Raw genomic sequence first — 25,000 nt, 5'->3', positions numbered from 1 at the left:
GAGAGAGAGAGAGAGAGAGAGAGATAGGAGATAGATAGATAGATAGATAGGAGATAGATAGATAGATAGATAGATAGATAGATAGATAGATAGATAGAAGATAGATAGATAGATAGATAGATAGATAGATAGATAGATAGATAGATAGATAGATTTATGTCCATCTTTCTAGCACGTTCTCCATAGCCTCTGTCTGTGGTCACTCGCTGTATACTTGCTGCAGATTAGATCCAGTACACAAACCCCATAACTTAATTAGTTTGATCGGTGTGGGATGAGACTAGATAGGATTGTCATGCCGGGCGTCCTGATGATGTGTATGGATGACTGTGCTGATAGCATTCATTATTAATCTGCACTGTTATGGCTGCCGCTCTCCCCAGGATTTACATTGGAAGGAGGTTTATAAATATTAATCTCCCTCCTCATCAGTACGGAGTCATCCTGCCCGGCCACCGAGAAACAAAACAGGTTTAGAGATTTCTGCTCATTTTTACTGAAAGGTTGTGAATTAATACACAGAAATTCGATGTTATACCCAACAACTAGCACATTACTGCAGGTACCTCCACCATGTCCCTATAATATGTGAGTCCTGTATATTTACATTTGTCATCCCCCATTAGGGGATATTCCCACGACCGAGCCCCACTCAATATAGGTAATCCAAAGGACTTTAAGGGGGACCAGACACTATGGTCATACCTGCATTGGAGTGTCCTGTGTTTTGGTCCTTCCGGACCAGAACAACAGGAAAATGGACCATGAAAACAGTGGACACCAACAAAGCCCAACAGCCCCTATTTACTATAAAGTGGTGCACAGAAAAGTCGTGCTTGCAGGATTACATGGCGACTTTGGTCGGGATTCCTGTTGCAAGACCAAAGATCGCCTGGTTGGTCTACCATTCCTTCACTAATGTTAGAGAACGGAGTGACATTGTGACCTCTAGTGTGCCGTGACCACCACTTTTAGTCGCCAGAGGTGGCAATGTAACTCCATTCACCAACGTTGGTGAAGGAGTCCCAAGGCGTCCCGGCAATCTTTGCCCATTTGGCCAAACTCGTCATGTGGCCTTAGTGAGACATTGGGAGAGATGTTTCCTAATCCTGGATAACCCCTTTAAAATGAAGGGCTCTCACATTTTACCTCTGTCTTATGTTTTATATGGCTAGTGAGTTGTGGTGGGTGACCCTCACAAGACTCGTTTTGCAAGTTTGTTTTGCAAGTTTTGGTTCGGACTGACCTTGTCTGGGATCTCTTTAGTAAAATAATTGGAGGACCATGGGAGGTCCAGACTAAATAAAACCCCTTATATTCACCTTTACTCACCTCTCTTGGGGGTCTAGTCTTCTTTCCCAGGGTCAACTCTCTTGGGGGTCTAGTCTTCTTTCCCAGGGTCAACTCTCTTGGGGGTCTAGTCTTCTTTCCCAGGGTCACCTCTCTTGGGGGTCTAGGCTTCTTTCCCAGGGTCAGCTCTTCACCTGTGGGCTCTTGTGGCCTCCTATGGCCAGTACTTTGCCGCCAGGGTTACCACCGAACCCTGTGATAGGGCCACATGGGTCAAATCAACGTCATGATGCTGGGTCAAAAATGTCATGACATCGGCAGGCCCCATTTGACCACTGACCCTCAAGCGCAGACCTCAACATTAACCTTGAGGGGCGCAACGTTGGAGAAGATGTCAGACGAGGGATGCTAGGAAAAAAGACTAGACGCCAAGGAAAAATTTGGATCTGTGTTTTTTATTTTATCCTCACCTCTCCATGGCCTCCCCCTTCTCTAGGGTTGGAAGAGATGATTCATAGGAGGCGAACCTCAAAAATTTCCAAAAATTTTTGGAAAAATTCTAACAATCCGGGCTCGTTGCACTCTGTTTGTTCATCTCTGCTTTTATTTCTTAATTTTTTTTTTTATTTATTGTTATTTATTTATTTATTTTGGCTACGCAATGAAGAACAGATTTTTGCAGCAACTTTATTTATAAAAAAAAAACACAAATGAGCGGCTCATTAATTTAAATGCAGGGACTGGTCGCAACAGAGTAACACTAAAAAGAAAGCAAAATGGAAAGTCAGCAAGGAAATAGTGCTTAGCCCGTGTTCCCTCTGCCAGAACGTAAGTTAATCTTCAAAATGCTAGCCATTCAGTGCGCTATAACCTTCTGCTCAGCAGACTGAACACAGCACAACAGGCCTATGTTATCATGGCGAAACGTCTTGCTTGATTTACCAGAAAATCAGATGCACTTACATCTATTTTCTGTTCTGATGATGATGCATTATCATAAAAGGCATTGCATTATTTCTATCGCGCCAGCAAATAGTCGGCGGCCCTTCTCTATGGATGGAGGTTTTAATCATAAATTGCAATTTCTCAGTAGAAAACAGAAGGGAATGCAATTTAAAGGTACATAATGAAGATAAGTACCGTACACAGGCAATCACAATGGCCAAGGCGCTGACAGATACCGAATGTGGCCGCGCGGAATTCTCTCGCATTCCGATACTTTTTATAGCTTGGCCTATTGTGAGGAAGGAGAAAAGTCATTAGATTTTTTTGTGTTGCTTGTAGCAAAGTGGAAGGCGAGTGATATGAGTCAGGGATGGAGGAATCCAAATATGGGTCACCTTCATGGAATTGTTCAGGATCTATCCATTGGGAGACTCCCCCTCCCCTAACAGTCTGCCCCTCAATAGGGATGACTTGTAATAGGTTTCTCAGCAGGGGATAAACCCTTGAAGGGTGCAGAAGATGGATTTGTATTCAGGTCTAGGAGCCTTAGGGGATCCATAAGCATTGACGTAGAGCCACTATAATAAGGACATAAGCCATATGGACCCATTTTTCCTTTTGCCATTAACAGGTTTTTTTTTGTTCCTTTCTGACAGTGTCAGGCTGTGTACTATAAATCTTATCTCTTCAGTGCACCAGTGGGCAGAGGTAATAGATTTAGGATTCACAGGCTGAAGAAGTTTAATCACAGTTCACACTACCGTTATTTAATGGGTGTCCATCTGCATTAACTCCAATGTAAAAAAAAAAAAACACAGCATCCGTCATGTTTTTAGAATCAAATCAAATCAAATAGGCTTTATTGGCACATCCGAATGGATATTTGGCAATGCCAAAGCTAGTAAAGTAGGGGGGGGGGGGAGTTGGAGTCGAGGGGGAGAGTATGGGGTGTGTGGCTGATTTGGGGTATAACAGTCCATGGAGTCTCAACTTCCTTTTAGTTGGTGACCGCTATATGGGGAGGTGAGGTGGGGTGGGGCAGGTGGTTTGGGGTATAACAGTCCGTAGAGTCTCATCTTCCTCTTAGTTGGTGACCGCTATATGGGGAGGTGGGGTGGGGCAGGAGGTTTGGGGTATAACAGTCCGTGGAGTCTCATCTTCCTCTTAGTTGGTGACCGCTATATGGGGAGGTGGGGTGGGGCGGGTGGTTTGGGGTATAACAGTCCGTGGAGTCTCATCTTCCTCTTGTTTGGTGACAGCTGGACACGTATTGGGCAGCGATCTCCACAGTGGCCTCTTCTTCTCCCAGTAGGATGTAGAATTTACTCTTCTCGTCTGCAGATATGAAGTCAGGGATGTGGGCAGAGAGTCTTTGGTAGTAGACAGCCCTCACAGCTGAGAATTTGGTGCAGTGTAGCAGGAAGTGGGTCTCGTCAGTTGTAGTTATTGGGAACATTGTGTCTGTTACTTTTCTACTGTTAATGTCCATTGCTGTCATCCTATGACAGATGACAGCAATGGACATTAATAATGGTGGTGTGACCATAGCCTTAAGACCAGGGCCGTTTCAACACATTGGTGGGCCCAGTGCAAACGTTTCATAAGTGCCCCCTGCCCATTGCCACTACTTAGAAATACCTGACTTGCACAAATTATAATGACCCCTTAGTGGTCCTCACACAGTATACTGAATCTCTAGTGGTCCCATACAATATAATGTTTCTCTCCAGCTGCCCCCACAGTTAAATGTCCCCATCCATCTGCCCCACAGTATAATGTCTCCATCCATCTGCCCCACAGTATAATGTCCCCATCCATCTGCCCCACAGTATAATGTCCTTATCCATCTGCCCCACTGCATAATGTCCCCATCCTTCTTCCCCCACAACATAATGTCCCCCTCCAAGTGCACCCACAGTATAATGTCCTCCTCCAGCTTTCCTCACACTTTAAAGTCCTCCTGCAGTGCCCCCAAAATAATATGTCTGTCACCTACCCATACCTCCCAACCGTCCCGATTTCCGCGGGACAGTCCCGATTTGGGTGACATGTCCCGCGGTCCCGGTTGGAGGGAGGTATGTCCCGATTTCAACTCAGATCTGCGTCCAGAGGACGCAGATCTGAGTTGAACACATATGCGGCTGAAGGAAGGAGCTGACACAGGTCAGCTCCTCGCTTCGCCGCTGCCCGCCTCTCTCCCTGACACATGCGGCTGAAGCTGCTCGCGTGCTCGCTTCGCCGCTGCGTCTCTCTCTCGCTGACACATGCGGCTGAAGCGAGGAGCTGACCTGTGTCAGCTCCTCGCTTCGCTGCTGCCGCCGGCTCCTGGACTTGTAGACGCGATGTACAAGCCAGGAGCCGGCGGCAGTGGCGAAGGGAGGAGCTGACACAGGTCAGCTCCTCGCTTCAGCCGCATGTGTCAGCGAGAGAGAGACGCAGCGGCGAAGCGAGCACGCGAGCAGCTTCAGCCGCATGTGTCAGGGAGAGAGGCGGGCAGCGGCGAAGCGAGGAGCTGACCTGTGTCAGCTCCTTCCTTCAGCCGCATGTGTCAGCGAGAGAGGCGGCGAGGGAGCGGAGGAGAAGGTAAGTTTAATGTGGAGGTGGAACGTGAATCTGGGGGCAGATGAAGGAGAGGACGGCATGACACTGGGGGCAGAGATGGAGAGGACATGAATCTGGTGGCAGAGATGGGGGACATGAATCTGGGGGCAGAGATGGAGAGGACATGAATCTGGTGGCAGAGATGGGGGACATGAATCTGGGGGCAGAGATGTGGGGACATGAATCTGGGGGCAGAGATGGAGGGACATGAATCTGGGGGCAGAGATGTGGGGACATGAATCTGGGGGCAGATATGGAGGGACATGAATCTGGGGGCAGAGATGGAGTGGACATGAAACTGGGGGCAGAGATGTGGGGACATGAATCTGGGGGCAGAGATGGAGGGACATGAATCTGGGGGCAGAGATGGAGGGACATGAATCTGGGGGCAGAGATGGAGTGGACATGAAACTGGGGGCAGAGATGGGGGACATGAATCTGGGGGCAGAGATGGAGAGGACATGAATCTGAGGGCAGAGATGGGGGACATGAAACTGGGGGCAGAGATGTGGGGACATGAATCTGGGGGCAGAGATGGAGGGACATGAATCTGGGGGCAGAGATGGGGGACATGAATCTGGGGGCAGATATGGAGGGACATGAATCTGGGGGCAGAGATGGAGTGGACATGAAACTGGGGGCAGATATGGAGGGACATGAATCTGGGGGCAGAGATGGAATGGACATGAAACTGGGGGCAGAGATGTGGGGACATGAATCTGGGGGCAGAGATGGAGGGACATGAATCTGGGGGCAGAGATGGAGTGGACATGAAACTGGGGGCAGAGATGGAGGGACATGAATCTGGGGGCAGAGATGGGGGACATTAATCTGGGGACAGAGATGTGGGGACATGAATCTGGGGGCAGAGATGGAGAGGACATGAATCTGAGGGCAGAGATGGGGGACATGAATCTGGGGGCAGAGATGGGGGACATGAATCTGGGGGCAGAGATGGGGGACATGAATCTGGGGGCAGAGATGGGGGACATGAATCTGGGGGCAGAGATGGAGAGGACATGAAACTGGGGGCAGAGATGGAGGGACATGAATCTGGGGGCAGAGATGGGGGGACATGAATCTGGGGGCAGAGATGGAGGGACAGGAATCTGGGGGCAGAGATGTGGGACATGAATCTGGGGGCAGAGATGTGGGGACATGAATCTGGGGGCAGAGATGTGGGGACATGAATCTGGGGGCAGAGATGGAGGGACATGAATCTGGGGGCAGAGATGGAGTGGACATGAAACTGGGGGCAGAGATGTGGGGACATGAATCTGGGGGCAGAGATGGAGGGACATGAATCTGGGGGCAGAGATGGAGTGGACATGAAACTGGGGGCAGAGATGGAGGGACATGAATCTGGGGGCAGAGATGAGGGACATGAATCTGGGGAAAGAGATGTGGGGACATGAATCTGGGGGCAGAGATGGAGAGCACATGAATCTGAGGGCAGAGATGGGGGACATGAATCTGGGGGCAGAGATGGGGGACATGAAACTGGGGGGCAGAGATGTGGGACATGAATCTGGGGGCAGAGATGTGGGGACATGAATCTGGGGGCAGAGATGGAGGGACATGAATCTGGGGGCAGAGATGGAGTGGACATGAAACTGGGGGCAGAGATGGAGGGACATGAATCTGGGGGCAGAGATGGGGGACATGAATCTGGGGACAGAGATGTGGGGACATGAATCTGGGGGCAGAGATGGAGAGGACATGAATCTGAGGGCAGAGATGGGGGACATGAATCTGGGGGCAGAGATGGGGGACATGAATCTGGGGGCAGAGATGGGGGACATGAATCTGGGGGCAGAGATGGGGGACATGAATCTGGGGGCAGAGATGGAGAGGACATGAAACTGGGGGCAGAGATGGAGGGACATGAATCTGGGGCAGAGATTGGGGGACATGAATCTGGGGGCAGAGATGGAGGGACAGGAATCTGGGGGCAGAGATGTGGGACATGAATCTGGGGGCAGAGATGTGGGGACATGAATCTGGGGGCAGAGATGTGGGGACATGAATCTGGGGGCAGAGATGGAGGGACATGAATCTGGGGGCAGAGATGGAGTGGACATGAAACTGGGGGCAGAGATGTGGGGACATGAATCTGGGGGCAGAGATGGAGGGACATGAATCTGGGGGCAGAGATGGAGTGGACATGAAACTGGGGGCAGAGATGGAGAGCACATGAATCTGAGGGCAGAGATGGGGGACATGAATCTGGGGGCAGAGATGGGGGACATGAAACTGGGGGCAGAGATGTGGGACATGAATCTTGGGGCAGAGATGTGGGGACATGAATCTGGGGGCAGAGATGGAGAGGACATGAAACTGGGGGCAGATGAAGGGTGTATATGAAACTGGGGGAGAGATAGAGGGGGGACATATAATTTACGGGTGACTGTAGGAGGATTATACTGTGTGCGGGCACATGAAAAATTAACGAGTGGGTGGAGTCAACACAAAAGTGGGCGGGGCTAAATTTGCCGCGGCGCGCTACGCGCACCGCACATTTTGTCCCTCTTTCAGTTCTTCAAAAGTTGGGAGGTATGCCTACCAAAAAAAAAAAAACCTCTAATACTCACCTTCCCTCACTCCCCTGCTGTTGCAGGCTGAAGTAGTCAGGGAGCTACACAATGTAAATGATGTCATCACATTGTGACTGCAGTTCCTGGGGAAGAGAGAAGATGAATGGTGAAGCAGGAAGCTGACTGCTACCTGCTTTACCATTGTATGCAACCCATCAGGGTCCCAATCAGCAGGGAAGCAAATGTAGAACTGTCCCACCCACACTACCATATGACACCATTGGCCCTATGGTTAAAACAGCCTTGCTTAGGACCAAAGAAAAATTTGCTCTGGATTTCAAGGTCCAAACACAGTCAGGAGAACTGGACTCCTTGCTCATCGTAATCTATGATGCTAGGAGTCCCTGATTCACGGTCCCGGACCATATAGAGTCCAGGCAATAGAGTTGCAAGGAGGCAGAGACCCCTAGCACCATGACATTAGAGTCCAAACTGAGCTTTTGCACCAGTACCTTTTAGCCCTTATTTATGCCCATGCTCCCAAGCTCCCCCTAGTGGCTGCTGCAGTTGAATTGCAACACTGCATGATGTTAGGAGGAAAAATTCACTTTAACTAAACTATTTGGAATCACATTGGACAGAATGATGTCTAACTTTTTCTTGGCAATGTCAAAGGGTCTTATAAAAAAAAATTGAAATGTAAAAAATTAAAAAATTCCTCCAGTCATTGAACTCATTGGGGAACATTCAGGGATGTCTTTTTCGATGATTTTACAAGGTTCTGCGTTCATTTTTTTTCTCCCCAAACGGGTTATTCTCCTACTGCAGGAGAGTGATTGTGAGGAGTAATATAGCCCCTGGGAAGGAAGGATTCTCCAGCCTAACCATCCAGCTGACAGTATGAATGATCACCAGCCAGCATAAAATGTAATGATATAGCAATGAGAGGAATGACATCTGCATAGCGGGTCCTGGCTGCCTGTCACAAATTCTTCACTGGTGACTACCGCTTGATACATTGCCACATCTCAGCCCTCCAAAGTGCTTTTACAGCATAAAGACTTTGCCTGCCATCCAACCTCTCCTTTATATATTTCAAGTGCTGGGAAATTTGATTGTCAACATGTAATATATGTGAGGTCCACGTAATGAATCACGTTTGACACTTGGCTGCCAGTTCGAAAAGTTTGGTATGGAATTGCAATAAGGGAACCTGTGGAGCCTCTGAAACTAGAAGGGTTGTAGGAAAGTAGAGGGCTACTGCTTTGCGTCCCCATAAACTAGCACAAGCAGAGTGACTACAAAGATCATCACTTGCTGTGGAGGTCTCAGTATGTCCATGTTCGATTATTCCCTGATCCTGGTCTATAGTCTCTCACTCTGCCAAATCAGTATCCCTGCGCTATGCTGAGGAGGCGCAATAGCCCGAAACAGCGCTGTCCATAGCTGGGAATCTGTTCCTTTTGGAATAGAAATACTAATTTGGCAATTAAATCCGCATCATGTTAGTAGACTTTTTAACTGAGTCATGCATGATGTTAAGGAGGCTGCCCTCTAGAGGACGGCGTACAGAGTGCACTGTTCTCCTAATTACATCCTGGAGAATAGATTTGCATATTTTGTACCCATGCATTACATGGGCAGCCTATTGATTTCAGTGGAAAATGTTGTGGGGATAATTACACTCCTTAAGAAGAGAGCACATGGAGAGGCGCATGGAGACGTACAAAGCCATTTTCACTCCACTGGGGGATTATGGGAAATATGCAAATCTGTTTTCCAGGCTGTAAATAGGAAAATGATGCCTAGGCTTGCTGCCTTCTAGGAACAGCCCCCTTAAACATAATGCATGACTTTATCAACAAGCCTATTGCTATGATGCGAAGTTTAGCCAAACCAGTAGATCTATTCCAAAAGGAACAGAATCCCAGCTGTGGACAGAGCTGTTTCAATCTGTTGGATCCCATCAGCACAGTGTAGGGAAAACTGGCTTGGCAGAGATGAGAGCCTTCTAGACTAGGTTCTGTGGATAATATCACTCCTTAAGGAGAGAGCACTTTGCATGCGTACAGAGACTTACAAAGCCATTTTGGCTCCACTGGGGGATTATGGGAAATATGCAAATCTGTTTTCCTATTTACATCCTGGAAAACAGACTTGTATATTTCCCAGTGGAAAATGTGTAATAATTAATGTCCCCAGTGGTGGCACTGTAGGGAAATGAAACACTTGCTGCTGGATCCTCCCACACATTTCAGCAGTTTGCTCAGGTCTAAGCATTGATACCCTGTGATCAGCTTATTCTTAGACCCCTGCTAACATAGACGAATTGTTGGGACTTGGACAACCGATTTAAAGGGGCTGTATGATGAATAAGGCTTATTGCCTCTTATAACTGATCATAAGAACAGGGGTTCTGAGTAGCTCAGTTTTAATGGAGTGGCCACTCCTTTATATCTTTCATGACTACCAAGCACTGTACTCCGATAAATTTGAATGGAGGGGAAGACCCCATGCATGACCATTGTTCCATTTGTCCTGTGGATAGGTGATAGGTTTACCATTTAAGTGTTACTTAAATTCCTTGTCCTCTGTTAGGTTACTCTCACCTCTTGTGTCATTGATTTCTGTTTTGGTCTTCTTTCTTTAGCTATTTTATGACTAAAGAGATTGTCCAGTACTTCAGTGAATGACAGGTTTATTGTGAAGTTATGTGCTCCCCCCTGGATCACTGACCGCTTCTGTGCTTGGCTGTTGAAGATGGTATTTCCTGTATGAACAGGAGAGCAAAGTCACAATTCAGGTCTACAGGAGTCAGATCAAGGCTCTAAGAGACCTTCTAGAATATAATTGCTGAGGATATCCGTGCTCCAAAAGGGAGCACATAACTTCCCAATAAAGCCATCATTAAGTTATTCAGTGATATTACACTACAGACAGGCTCATTCTCAAATCGGGACAATATCAAAAACATTTTCTAGAGTTCTTCATTATAGTATACCAATAGAAGTGTCTAAAGATAGATAGATAGATAGATAGATAGATAGATAGATAGATAGATAGATAGATAGATAGATAATGGGATACATAGATAGATAGGAGATAGATAGATAGGAGATAGATAGGTAGATAGGAGATAGATAGATAGATAGATAGATAGATAGATAGATAGATAGATAGATAGATAGATGGATGGATAGATACATAGATAGGAGATAGATAGATAGATAGATAGATAGATAGATAGATAGATAGATAGATAGATAGGTAATGGGATAGATAGATAGATAGATAGGAGATAGATAGATAGATAGATAGATAGATAGATAGATAATATGATTGATAGATAGATAGATAGGAGATAGATAGATAGATAGATAGATAGATAGATAGATAGATAGATAGATAATATGATTGATAGATAGATAGATAGATAATATGATAGATAGATAGATAGATATTCAGTCACCATTATGACTATGATCTTTCATCATTTTGTTTTATTTCACAGGTCCACCTGGACCACCTGGAGTGGTGATCGTGGAGGAAATTACAGAGAGTACAGCCACCTTGTCTTGGAGTCCTGGTGCTGATAACCACAGTCCCATCCTCTATTACAATTTACAGGCCCGCAGCCCTTTCTCACTAGGATGGCAGACTGTGAAAACTGGTAAGCTTCATTTCCAATAATTGCAATACTGAGAGAAACAAGATTTAGCAAAATGTAGCAAAACCGGAGTAAAACATATGTATGACCAGATGGTTTACAGGTTGACTATGGCCTTATTGGGTGGCTATTTTTAATAGGTGGCGCCAAGGTAGTTTCACATTTTCAAACAATAACTTATTTGCATACTGGTTCCAAAAAATTCCTAGTGGATGACCTTTAAGTCGCCTTATGTCTACTTACGACAAGAAACAACAATACCTCTCTTTACTTGACCATCTACTGCATAGTCAAGGCAGACCCAGCAAAGCAGCTCTCATAGAGGAGATCCTAAACAGAGATCACCGATCTTGAGATTTCAGGATCGATTTTAAAATCCGATTTCCGATCATTTTCCAGCCGATACCGATCATGAAATTTGCTCGATCGCCGATCGGAATCCGATTTTTTCCGATCCCGATCGCTCAACCCTAGTCAATGCTTCTCTATGGCAAAAGTCACTTTTAGGGTTGAGCCAATCTTGAGATTTCAAAATCTGATTTCCGATCATTTTCCAGCCAATCCCGATCGTGATCATGAAATTTTCTTGATCGCCGATCGGGATCCCATCTTTTCTGATCTCGAGCGCTCAACCCTAGCCAACACACAATATAGTGGCCCGTGCACTATATATCTTTTTAGTTTTTCTTACATCTAGTAGATATCCCCTCAACCCTGTCTAAGCCTCTCACCTCTGCCAGATCAGTCCTCTCTACGCCAAGCTGATGAGATGCAAATACATTGAAACAGCTGTCCTTGGCTGAGAGACTGTATCTGGTATAATCCCAACATCATTGCAAACAAAGGCCTCTGAGAAGGTCGGCACGATGTTAAAGGGAGCATCCTCTATAGGTGTGTTTGACTGAGACTCTGTATTCCTAATTACATAATGGAAGATAGCCTTGCACATTCTCAGTGAGCGCCCTCTATTGGTGTGCATACTTGAGGCACTGACATCCTAATTACATCATGGAAGTCGGATTTGCATATTCTTCCCATGTTACATCTACTAGTGAGAACAATGTCCTCGTGTCTTCTTTCCCCCCGTGGTGATCCCTGATGGACGTATGTCTTGTTTCCACCGTAACTCACCAAAGGCTGATCATCCCTTTAAACACTAGGATGGATGGAGAAAGCTAGACAACCCCGCAGCTGCTGCTTAGACGAAGAAACAATAGGATCATATCTGTACATGATCTAATTTCTCCCACAGGGAGCAGGCATGAGAAAATGTCATAGGCAGTGGAATACTCCTGGGTCCAGTTGACAGCAACCATGGCGTCAATCTAATATCTGTACAGGCATAAAGAGGACCCGTGGCATCTGCTTCCTTAGAAGTCGCCATCTCAAGATCTTTCCTGCCACATTTTGATGCGTAGTTAACTTTTAGTTTTAGTATTTTTGAAAATGTTAAAAAAGAACTTTTTGTTTCAATACAGAAAATATATTTGTAATTTCTTCCCATTGGCTTTATGAGGGCTTCATTTTTAAGGGACCGTCATGCAGTTTTCATAGGCACCGTATGGAGGTACATAGGAAATAATGGGCTTTCCCGATCTGTGCCCCGAGTAAAGAGCTATCGGTCCCGGTACAGAAGCTCTTTACAGTCAGAAGGGCATTCCTGACAGTCAGGAACGTCCTTCTCCACAGCAGCACCTATCGTGCTGTACAGTTCCTCCCCACTCACACTGTACAGCGCGATAGGTGCTGTTGTGAAGAAGGACGTACCTGACAGACTGTCAGGAACGCCCTTCTGACTGTAAATAGCTACTGTACCGGGACCGATAGCTCTTTACCCGGGGCACAGATCGGGAAAGCCGAATTCAGTGCACTGTCGACTTTCCAGCAGTATATGGAACTTCCTGTGCCCAATCTGATGAAAGGTCCTCTTTAAGAAAGGCTATTCTTACCCTACCTTTACAATTCTTCGCCGTGCTGCCAATTGGTTTTCTCCACATACAAATGAGTCTCCAGACAGCACAAGGGGCGGTCTCCCTGCGCTGAAGCAGTACAGGGGGTGTCCCCTATTCTGCCTAAAGACTCTCCAGTGACGCCCTTCTTTTTCTACAGCCACACACATCCTCCTGCGTCTTCTGTCCTAGAGACTGTGTTCACTTTTGTAGCAGCCATAGAAAAATGACCAACAAGACATGTGTAGTTGGCCATTTTCCTGTGGCCAAACGGGAGAGGCCACAGGAAAATAGCCGATGGACATGCGCAGTCGGTGCTTTTGCAGGAAGACGTGCGGTGACATTGGAGAAGATGGAGGGCATTGCTGGAGAGTTTTCAAGGACCACAGGAGACACTCCCAGTGCTGTTTGGGCACATCTCCCCTCCCACTACCCGCCCACACTCTCCTAAGCCACAAGCCCCGCCTTCTTCCTAGGTCTGTAACACTAACCTGGGAGGTGGGGGCAGCGAGGCAAGAAGAGGAGCGAGATCAGCGGGGAGGGGCAGCGATCTGTGCAGGTAAGTGTTAGCTACTAGAGATGTAAGCTAGTCTCCCATTAGAATGAATGGACACAGCTGGCATGCAGGAGGTTAAGTGGCCGGTCGCCGGCACAGGCTGTGTGCCGACTGCAACCATTCAATCCTATGGGACCTAGCTAACATTGTTAGCTTTTCCCACAATGTTTGGCCGGTAGCAAAGCATTGTGGGAAATAACCTCCGACCTTGATCCCGACTAAAAAGATTGGTCTCAGAATTCCGATCGCAATTGTGAAATTTACTCGATCGCCAATCAGAATCCGAACTTTTCCAATCCCAATCATTCAAACCTAGTCAAGAGTTATCTCGGACACCAGCCTTTACAGATATCGTCAGGATATTTTAGTAAACACCCACTGTGAATAAAGCGGGTACAGCTCCTGAGCTCATACTATATCTACACCATAATAGTACAGAATGGCCATTTTTAAGGGCTATCATTAAGGTGGTTTTTCCATGAACAACATTTACTGCCTCTGTAACCCTACAAATATAAGAATGGGGAGTGGGGTACAGGTGTGACCACCACTTCATTTACTTTTTTGGGATTGACGAGGCTATGTACTCAGCTATCTCTGTGAGTCTCACAGAAGTAAATGTATCGGTGGCCACACAAGAGGCTTGAGGACCCCATTTCTGGTTGTCCCAGCAGTCAGACCCTCAGATATTAAACACTTATCCTTTAATTAACCCAACAAATCAAGCATGGCATTGATTCCTACAGTCCGCCCCCTTTGAGGAAGAACTTGCAATTGAATGGACATGAACATGTATCTTTTCTGTCTAGAGTTGCCCATTTTAGGGGTTCTCCAGGATTAGAAAAAAATATCACTTTTTCACAACTAGCTCCACTTCCTTTTCTCAGGAAGTGACATCATGTCCATTGGTTACATGGCCATGCTACAGTTCAGTCCTATTCCAATATATGGGACTGAGCATGGCCATGTGACCAGTGGAAGTGATGTCATTTCCTAAAAATAGAAGGTGGAGCTATTTCAGAAATAAAGCAGCCATATAGCTAGGACAACAATTTCAAGGTATGTCCACTGAAGGACTTTAATAGTAGTCAAGTAACAGGCACAATGGACCCGTCTCTGACGGTTCCCATTGACTTTAATGTAAAAAACATGGCGGGCACTTTATTCCATCACATTTGCATTCAAGACTTTTTCTTCCATCACAAAATTAAAAAAACATGATAAGAAAAAATATTCATTATATTAAATGCAGACTGACCCCCGACAGAGGAGACTACATCTGCATCTGTCTTTGAATTTCCATTTCCATTTCCATTCCTGTGATGGATGAGAGCAACAGACTTCATATAACACTATACAAGTTTTTTTCCATCTCTATTAAAGTAACCCATTGTCACCACAATAAGGCTGGGTTCACACCTGAACCTAGTTTCCGTTCAGGAATTCTGATCCCCATTCCGCTTTAAAAATGCATTTTTCTGTATTTTTTGGGTGGAAACCCAATGGACCCCATTAAAATGTATGGAGTCCTTAGGTTTGTGCAGGTAACCACTTTGAGTTATCGATTTTCAAGTCCCCTAAAGAAAGGAAACCTCAACACAGGTGTCATTACAGGGTTCACACCTATCATTACGATGAATTATATAGAGAACAGTACAAAAATAGGGTTGAGCGATCGGGATCGGAAAAGATCGAGATCGGCGATCGAGTAAATTTGGCGATCACGATTGGAATTCCGATCTTTTTCGGCGGGATCGAGGTCAGTTCCTACAGTGCTTGACTACTGGCCAATCATTGTGGGCAAAAGCTAACATTAGGGTTGAGCGATCGGGATTGGGAAAGATCAGATCCCGATCGGCGATCGAGCAAATTTTACAATCGGGATCGGCTGGAAAATGATCGAAAATCGGATTTTAAAAACGATCCTGAAATCTCAACCCAATACAAAAACCACCAAACCGGTATTATTTTTGTAAAACGATCTAAAATAAACAGTTCAAGCACATAACTATAAGATTGCGCACTCTGACCATTACCCGTCTTTGCCCCCTTTTTTTTCATTAGTATTTTCTAAATCAATTTTTCATCATGCCTGCGATTTACCTCGCGCAATAGAACTAGGCCACAAGTAAAAGCGATTTTTTTTTTTTTTTTTTCTTCCATTCATCTTCGATTGTCATCTCGTGGCTAACTTAATGAGAATGAATTGCCGGAGCCAGGCTTACTACCAGTGCCCAGAAGAAAATTAATTGCATAACCTCCATACTGTATCTCCAGCTACAATTCTTCCCCGTCTTTTGATAGGATACAATAGCAGATGGTTAACAAGAATCCCCTGTAGGGATGTAGAGAAATGGAGCTGGCATGGCTATTTTTTTTAAAAAAAAAGTGCGCTGACAGACATGCATCATTATAGGAGGTATTTCAACGTATCATTAGAATAAAGCTTCGAGACGTTCCGATAAGCAAAGCGCCTTGCTTACCTAATCGGCGGCCAAATTATGGCGGCTGAAATTGCAAAGCCTGTGTCTAATTTGCAGTCACGCTTTATTACACGCAAGCCGGGACAGCTAATAAGGAGCCACATGTATAACAATGACATCTATCTCAAACCTTCAAGGATTTCTACTTTCATCATATCAAACGGGGGCCAGAGAAACCTTGATCTGTCTGCGGACGTCCGATGTAAATGTAGGTCAAGTCATATTTATAGAAAACTTTCATAGGGGCGTCAAATGAATTCGCCATTCGTATCCAGATTCCAATTGGCTTGGGAAAGTAGAAAAAAAAATACTAAGAAGGAGTTAATGGAACTTTTTTTTAATTAAAAAATAAAATTTCCTTATGGGAATCTTCTCCATTTGGAAAACCGCTTTTGAGAAATGGGTAGTACAAAGGAATCTAAGAAACTTTGTAATATGTCTTATTAAAGTCATCTGTTTCCTTCTTGATGTATCAGGCTGGTTTCATCCTCCTTATCTTCAATGCTTATTTGAATATAATCTGTCTCCATACTCAGCCTCACACAAAAGTCTATGGAGAGGGGAGGGGGAAGAGGTTCATTGAATTATTGCCTTATACTGTGCAAAAGTAGAATCTTATCTTGAAGCTACAGACGTGACAGAAGGGCTCACAGTGTATCTTTTCTAACAGCCTCCCCCTCCCCTCTCCTTAGATTTCTATATAAAAAATAACACATTACTATAGTAAGGTATACCACAAAGTTTCTTATATTTACCCACACTATTTGTTTATGTAAAAAGTTGTTTTATAATTTGCTCTCTGCTTTGAGGAACTCCCCCTTCCCCTCTCCTTAGATTTCTATATAAATAAAAAAAAAAAAAACATATTACCGTATATACTCGAGTATAAACCGACTTTTTCAGCCCCCCTCCCCAGTACCCAGAAACTACTGCACCCAAAAACTCTGATCATTTTAATTTTTGAAATTTTCCAGTAGCTGTTTCATTCCCCCCCGGCTTATACTTGAGTCAATAAGTTTTCTCAGTTTTTTGTGGTAAAATTAGGGGCCTCGGCTTATATTCGGGTCGGCTTATACTTGAGTATATATGGTACTTTAATAAGATATACCACAAAATTTCATTTATGAAAAGCAGTTTTATAATTTGCTCTCTATTTGAAGAATTCCCCCTTCCCCTCTCCTTAGACTTCTATATAAAAAATAGCATATTACTTTAATAATATATAACACAAAGTTTCTTATATTTATCTACACTATTTATTTATGAAAAGTAGTTTTATAATTTGCTCTCTGCTTTGAGGAACGACCCCTTCCCCTCTCCTTAGACTTCTATATAAAAATAAAAAAATAGCATATTAATTTAATAAGATATACCACAAGGTCTCGTATATTTATCTACACTATTCATTTGTAAAAAGTAGTTTTATAATTTGCTCTCTGCTTTGAGGAACTCCCCCTTCCCCTCTCCTTAGACTTCTATTTAAAAATAAAAAATAACATATTAATTTAATAAGATATATCACAAGGTCTCTTATATTTATCTACACTATTCATTTGTAAAAAGTAGTTTTATAATTTGCGCTCTGCTTTGAAGAACTCCCCCTTCCTCTCTCCATAGACCTTAGACTTCTATATATAAAAAATAACATATTACTTTAATAAGATATACCACAAAGTTACTTATATTTACCCCATTTATTCATTTATGAAAAGTGGTTTTACAATTTGTTCTATACTTTGAGGCTCCCTCTTCCCCTCTCCTTAGACTTTTATATAAAAAAAAATAGCATATTACTTTAATAATATATAGCACAAAGTTTCTTATATTTACCCTCACTATTCGTTTATGAAAAGTGGTTTTATAATTTGTTCTCTGCTTTGAAGAACTCCCCCTTCCCCTCTCCTTAGACTTCTATATAAAAAATAACATATTAATTTAATAAGATATATCACAAGGTTTCATATATTTACCTGCACTATTCATTTGTAAAAAGTAGTTTTATAATTTGCGCTCTGCTTTGAAGAACTCCCCCTTCCTCTCTCCATAGACCTTAGACTTCTATATATAAAAAAATAACATATTACTTTAATAAGATATACCACAAAGTTTCTTATATTTACCCAATCTATTAATTTATGACAATTGGTTTTACAATTTGCTCTCTACTTTGAGGCTCCCTCTTCCCCTCTCCTTAGACTTCTATATAAAAAAAATAACATATTACTTTAATAAGATATACCACAAAGTTTCTTATATTTACCTACTCTATTCATTTATGAAAAGTGGTTTTACAATTTGCTCTCTACTTTGAGGCTCCCTCTTCCCCTCTCCTTAGACTTCTATATAAAAAAATAACATATTACTTTAATAAGATATACCACGAAGTTTCTTATATTTACCCTCACTATTCGTTTATGAAAAGTGGTTTTATAATTTGCTCTCTGCTTTGAGGAACTCCCCCTTCCCCTCTCCGTAGACTTCTATTGTATACATTCGATCAGTGACAGACTGAGGCAAATAAGTGAAGGGATATACACTTTTCTTTAATAAAATATAGTATAATGTTTGTTATCTTCAACTTAACTATCAATTTATGAACCAAAAAATGAAAAGTTTAGCTAACGCTCACTTTAAGGTATGAGTTGTAAGATATAGTAAGTACATAAGCTTTTCCTTGTTGCTGGTGGCCAGATTTTTATCGTTTACCTCTGACTATACAAGAAATAGTGAACTGTGCCTCAGAAATACACAACATCAGTATAATATCAAGATATTTCATCATTTTAGGACAAAAATGGTGGTCAAGGATGGAGACAAAACAACAGTACGATTGGGTCTCCCAACCATTGTCAGTCAAGTGTTTCATTGCTGGTCTGACGGAAAACATTGAACAAAGTTTAGACTTTAAGATGTCTCTGGATCTCTAGATACTTTAGAAGTACTTTGAGATGTTTTAGCTCCCCAGCATGACCTACTTAATCCATACATCTTTTCAGTGTATTGTACCTTCTCAGGTGTGTGATGTGATATCATACAAAACATGAAGCTTTTCTACAGCCAGAAAGAAAAACTGTCCTACAAGATTCTTCTGTCCGGCGGACTCTCTCATTGTAAATCAATCATTTTCTATTTAGGCTTTTCCAGCCTTCAGTTCCTCAAAGAAGAATGTGTTTGAAAGCTACTACAGACAGACATACTGTATTAGTTGACTTGTTATGTCATCCGGTCACCAAGATACTCCTCTTCTTCCTTCCTCAAGTGTCCCTAGCTCTTCTTCTTCCCATCTCTGTCATTGCTCTCCCTGTTATCTAGTGAAATTCTTGTAAAGAGTCTCTTCCACCTTGGAGAACCCAGCGTGGCCATGCAGGATAAGATCAACCTATGTATTTCATTGGACACTGTGTAGTTCTTTATTTCTCCTGTGGGGGCACTGCAGCAAAATGAAACACTCTCTCCTTTCTTTCCTGAAGATCACAGCAGATTGTTGTGATCTCAGGAGTAATGGTTATTTCCTGGGAACCGTTCTAACAAAGAGGGATTTCCAAAGTGGACACCCCTTTAAAGGGGTTCAAAATACCTTTCAAACCAATAATAGTGCTTTGTTGGAGACTTTAATAGGAGCAGCAGTATACAAATCAATGAAGCAATGGTGAGAGTTAGTCCTCTATTAATGGATATGCAAATGAACCGTCAAGTGCACACGGGGGCAGGGCCTGACTTTCCAGATTTTCCAACAAGTGCTCCAGATCTCCTCTGAAATTGCTGCCCATCACTGCCACCAGTGGCGTAACTACCGCCATAGCAGCGGAGGCAGCTGCCACAGGGCCCGGGACATTAGGGGCCTGGTGACAGCCGCTACCGCTGCTATCATTATACTCGGGGGGGGTTTCGGAGCCCCGAGTATAATGATTGGCGGACAGGGAGAGGTAAGAAACATAAAAAACATGTTACTTACCTTTCCACGATCCTGCCAGGCCTCCTTCCTGACGTCTCTGACGTCACATGAACCCGGCCCGCGTCCCGGGTCATGTGACGTCCGACGTAATTGAACAAGGACAGCATCGCAGAAGGTAGCGGAGAAGACAGCGTAGGAGCCAGGGGACAGGTAAGTAACAGTAGTTTTTTATGTTTTTATTCCCCCGGGTCTCCGATTATTATACTCTGGGGTCTGAAAAGACCCCAAAGTATAATAATTGTTTATGGGTGTCCCCAGTGGGACATAATACTGTGTGCAGGGGCCACTATGGGGCATAATACTGTGTGCAGGGGCCACTATAGGGCATAATACTGTGTGCAGGGGCCACTATGGGGCATAATACTGTGTGCAGGGGCCACTATCGGGATAATACTGTGTGCAGGGGCCACTATGGGGGATAATACTGTGTGCAGGGGCCACTATGGGACATAATACTGTGTGTAGGGGCCACTATTGGGGATAATACTGTGTGTAGGGGCCACTAAGGGACATAATACTGTGTTAAGGGGCCATTATGGGGCATAATAGAACGCGCAGAAATGCGTAGGAGGGGGTCGGTCGAGGTCTTCGGCGTCGGTCGGGGTTGGGGGGGCATGTCAAAAGTTTGCCACGGGGCCCCGCCATTCCTAGTTACGCCACTGACTGCCACTTTATCCATGATTGACGTTTTAACAAATATGGCAAATCAAGCCCAGCCCCCAGTGCACTTGCAGTCTCATTGGCCTATCCATAAAAAGATTTTTTTTTTCTCATTGTTTCATTGGTTTGTGGCCACCAAAGTAGGTTTTTGCTCCTATTGAAATCCCCTACATGATACTATTATTGGTTTAGGAAGCATTTTTGGGCCTGAGACTTCCTAATGAAAAACAAGGACAACTTTAGTTTGAGTTTAAGAAAAAGTAGTCCAAATAAATTCATGAACATCTCCGCAACCTGTAAAATATGCCTTTAATATAGGAAGCCATAAAGAGCTGACTACAGCTTATCAGGGGCAAGTAGTGAGGTGCGTTTAATACGTTTTGTTTTATACAAAATGTTATTACATTTCAGACAGATTATATTACTTTTAGCAATAAAAGTGAGAAAGCGCCGCAGTCATTTTCCTATTCTGTTATTTATAAAAAGCCTTTCGGGTTCCGTGAACCTAACATTATTCCTTTTCTTTAAGAGCTTGATGGCTGGAGGCATTTGGGCTTGCGATCCAATTTTGTGAGTGTTGATACATAGGCAATTTACTGCTCCAGGTAGCCATAAAAAGTATGCGAAGGATCAGGAACTTTACCCTTCACTGTAAACATTGTGCAAGCCGCAGAGCAACAAATATTTCACAGCTTTGGGAAAATCTGGTGCCGGGGACTCGCTGACTTACACAAAAATACAGCGAGTGTACAAGTCTGGAAGCCAAAGTCATAGCTCAGGAGAATGAGGAATCATTGGAATATGGTAAAGACGCACAATTCATTATTATGTCTACATTATCACTTACTCATACCTAATAAATGATCTCGCGGTGCAGTACGTATAGGGGAGCCATACTGCAACTTTCTGGTAGTGGAATTGGAACTGTATTGTACAGTATGAACAAGTGTATACACAGATATACACAATACTCACAAATACACATAGATATACACACAATACTCACAAATACACATAGATATACACACAATACTCACAAATACACAGATATACACACAATACTCACAAATACACATAGATATACACACAATACTCACAAATACACATAGATATACACATAGTACTCACAAATACACATAGATATACACACAATACTCACAAATACACATAGATATACACACAATACTCACAAATACACAGATATACACACAATACTCACAAATACACATAGATATACACACAATACTCACAAATACACATAGATATACACACAGTACTCACAAATACACATAGATATACACACAATACTCACAAATACACATAGATATACACACAGTACTCACAAGTTTACTCACAAATATACACATACAGTACATATATACACACACACAGTAAACTCCAATAGCATACGCATACATATAACATTCTCATACGCACATACATGCACTCATATCCACACACATACTGATTACATACAGTACACTCCCACCAACATACATACATACTCCTACTCACATACACATATTCGCACATATACACATAAAGTTCACTCCCAACCACATATACATACATACATCAATACATACAAATACAGTATACTCCCACCAACATACACATACATATTAATGCGCACATACATACACACTTATTCATACACATACAGTACACTCCCACTCACATACATACTAATACACACACACATATATAATATATATGTATGTATACACATGTATGTACACACATACACTTAAACATACTCATGTACGGACACACAGACATAGGAGTGTCGGAGATCGCTGTACTTTGGTTATCTTTGGTGTTCTGATTTAAATGAATGGAGTATTGTGACGACCGGATAGGGGATAGCTTGTGTTCATGGGAAAACCCCTTTAAGAAACCTTAACTGTATATATTTGCATTATCAGACCTATTTCTGCCTTACTAGCTATGATACTGTTATATTGCTATACCATGATCATCCTCTGGGGGTGCTATATCATCAATCACATCTCAATTTTCCTTCCCTCCCTACCCATAGACACACTTTTATTGTCTCAGACGATGTCGTTTGATGTCATGTCCTCTCTATCCCACAGTTCCTGACATTATAAGTGGAGACATGGAATCTGCCATGGCAGTCGATCTGAATCCCTGGGTGGAATATGAGTTTCGAGTGGTAGCCACAAACAGTATTGGGACTGGAGATCCCAGCATACCATCCCGGGTCATCAGGACTAGTGAAGCAGGTAAAGTAAACCAGATTTTATACTAAATTGAAAGATTTAATCCAAGTCGTTTATTGTCTATGGGTTTTGACCATTATGGGGCTTGTTTTGGAGTACGAGCCATAAAAAAGTCACACGTTCTTGTGCAAAGGGAACATGTTGAACTAAAAAAATTGTAACTTTTTGAGTTTTGCCCCCACCCCTCTTCCATACCGGTTTCTTCGAAGAGGAAATAGCAGGGGTATGTTGAAGAATGGGACATTGGCCCCATCCGATTTTCCATTATTTGGGCCAGTTTTATGGTGTAGATTTGTTTTTAGGTGCATGGACCGTGAAGGACTCTCCAAAATTATGATCACTTGTGCAGGAGTGGATTGAGCAGAAGGGAGAAGTATAATAACTTCTTATATACTTCACATTACTTTTCTAGTCATTTTAGGCTTTGGCTCAAAAAACCGCAGCAATATCTGCAACAAAAGAAGCTGCGTTACCGCAACGTGGGGCCTCAACCTTAGAGTCGTTTTTTGTTTATTCCAAGGATCTTTCAAGAATAAGAGGATCTCTAAGTATTTGATACCATTGGGACTCAACGATCAGCCATAATCTGTGAGAAAATGAGGCAGGAAGAGAGTAAGGGTAGGTGAACATGGAAGAATTTGTGGCAAATTCCACCTCTGAATCAGTGGCAGATTCCGCCCAGATTTTGTCTCCAATTGTTGTCACTGGATCAGAGTAGGATATTGAAATAATAAGTGTACTGTACGATCTTGCCGCAGATTCCACGGCTTGAGACCCCTGCTTATTAGGACCATTCATCTGGGGCTAATGTGTAGCAGAAAGCTGCAAATGAATACCTGGCATCGGCATCCCATCGCGAGTAGGCAGCAGCTGTAAAACGGCCGTGGAAAAGATATTCCTCTTCATTTTCCTCTGGGTGAACTTACCCTAAGGGTCCATTTACATAGAGTTTTTTGGCGCTGATTTTGACGCTGAATCCGCGTCAGAATCCACATGGAAAAAAAACCTCCCATTGACCTCAATGGGAGGCTTTTTTTCACGTGGATTCAGCATCAAAATCAACACCCAAAAACTCTGTGTGAATGGACCTCAAGAGTTTAACTTCACTACAGGTGAACTGAAGCATTATACGGTTTCCATTCGAATCAGTAGATGCTCTTTTTAATGCTAAACATCCCCCATCCCCAATTCTATACCCTAAGGCTGCATTGGAGATCCCTGGTGCTGATCCATCTAAACTTGCCAATCGACTGACTTTTTCATCTGGCAATTTCAATAGGATGGACATCCAACGCACCCCATTATAGTCCATTATAGTCAATGAGGTCCCCCAGAGTCCATTTTTAATGGACCCCATTATAATCAATGAAGTCCCTCGGATTCCATTTTTAATGGATCCCATTATAGTCAATGAGGTCCCTCGGATTCCATTTTTGTCTGTTCTAGAATGGATCCATTTTTCCGTTCTTCTATAAGAATAATACAAAAATGAGTTTTCGAAACTTGTCAGCCCTTATCAGATCAAACCCTGAGTCTCCTTACGCGGCACAGTAAGAAGGTATGTTATGTTTACTCTTTAACCTAGTGGATATTACGAGACGTCTCGGCTTTGGCTTGGGGCTGAACCTCTTGCATCTTGCATGTTTTGACATAGCGTTCCGGGTGATTACTTCAGTGCTTCATCCTGCAGGCACTAACCTCTTCTGGAAGTAAGAGATAATAGCAATAACCATATGGGAAGCATATAACATTAACATACATTGGTGAAATGGATGCCGAGTAAGGGATCCGGGGAGGAATCTTAATTGCTATTACCAAAGTCAATATGCAATTTATTTTCCCCTTCCCAGACATAGACATAATTGCCAAATGTTTTACTGGGGATGTGATTGCCTTTCTTCAGGTCAATATAACTATAACTATAGGACGAGTATTTCCAGCCGCTTAGAATTCAATAAAGATCCAAGTCTGCAGTCCCCCTTCCCCCCCGCAACGTCTTCCTTTTATGTAAGTACGAGCGCCCTTCACAAAAACAGCATCATCTGAATGGATTGGAGACTGGAGACACAATGTGTAGTCGGCAGCCGGGTCAGTCTTCTTCTAAAGGCAGCAAACTG

At 43.5% G+C, this 25,000-nt stretch overlaps 1 protein-coding gene across 2 annotated transcripts in view; it reads left to right on the top strand.

The window, feature by feature from the left end:
• The window catches only part of CNTN5 (contactin 5), a 1,103,706-nt gene that overhangs the window by 994,184 nt on the left and 84,522 nt on the right, over window positions 1–25,000 (top strand). For both annotated transcript variants that reach the window (XM_075266105.1, XM_075266104.1), the window contains 2 exons: window positions 10,882–11,040; window positions 22,737–22,886. In XM_075266105.1, the coding sequence (XP_075122206.1) occupies window positions 10,882–11,040; window positions 22,737–22,886 (309 nt within the window). The remainder of the gene's footprint in view (window positions 1–10,881; window positions 11,041–22,736; window positions 22,887–25,000) is intronic.

The sequence above is a fragment of the Leptodactylus fuscus genome, chromosome 2 (genome assembly GCF_031893055.1).
Source record: "Leptodactylus fuscus isolate aLepFus1 chromosome 2, aLepFus1.hap2, whole genome shotgun sequence".
NCBI classification, from domain to species: Eukaryota; Metazoa; Chordata; class Amphibia; order Anura; family Leptodactylidae; genus Leptodactylus; species Leptodactylus fuscus.
This window is presented reverse-complemented; position numbering and strand designations above follow the sequence as displayed.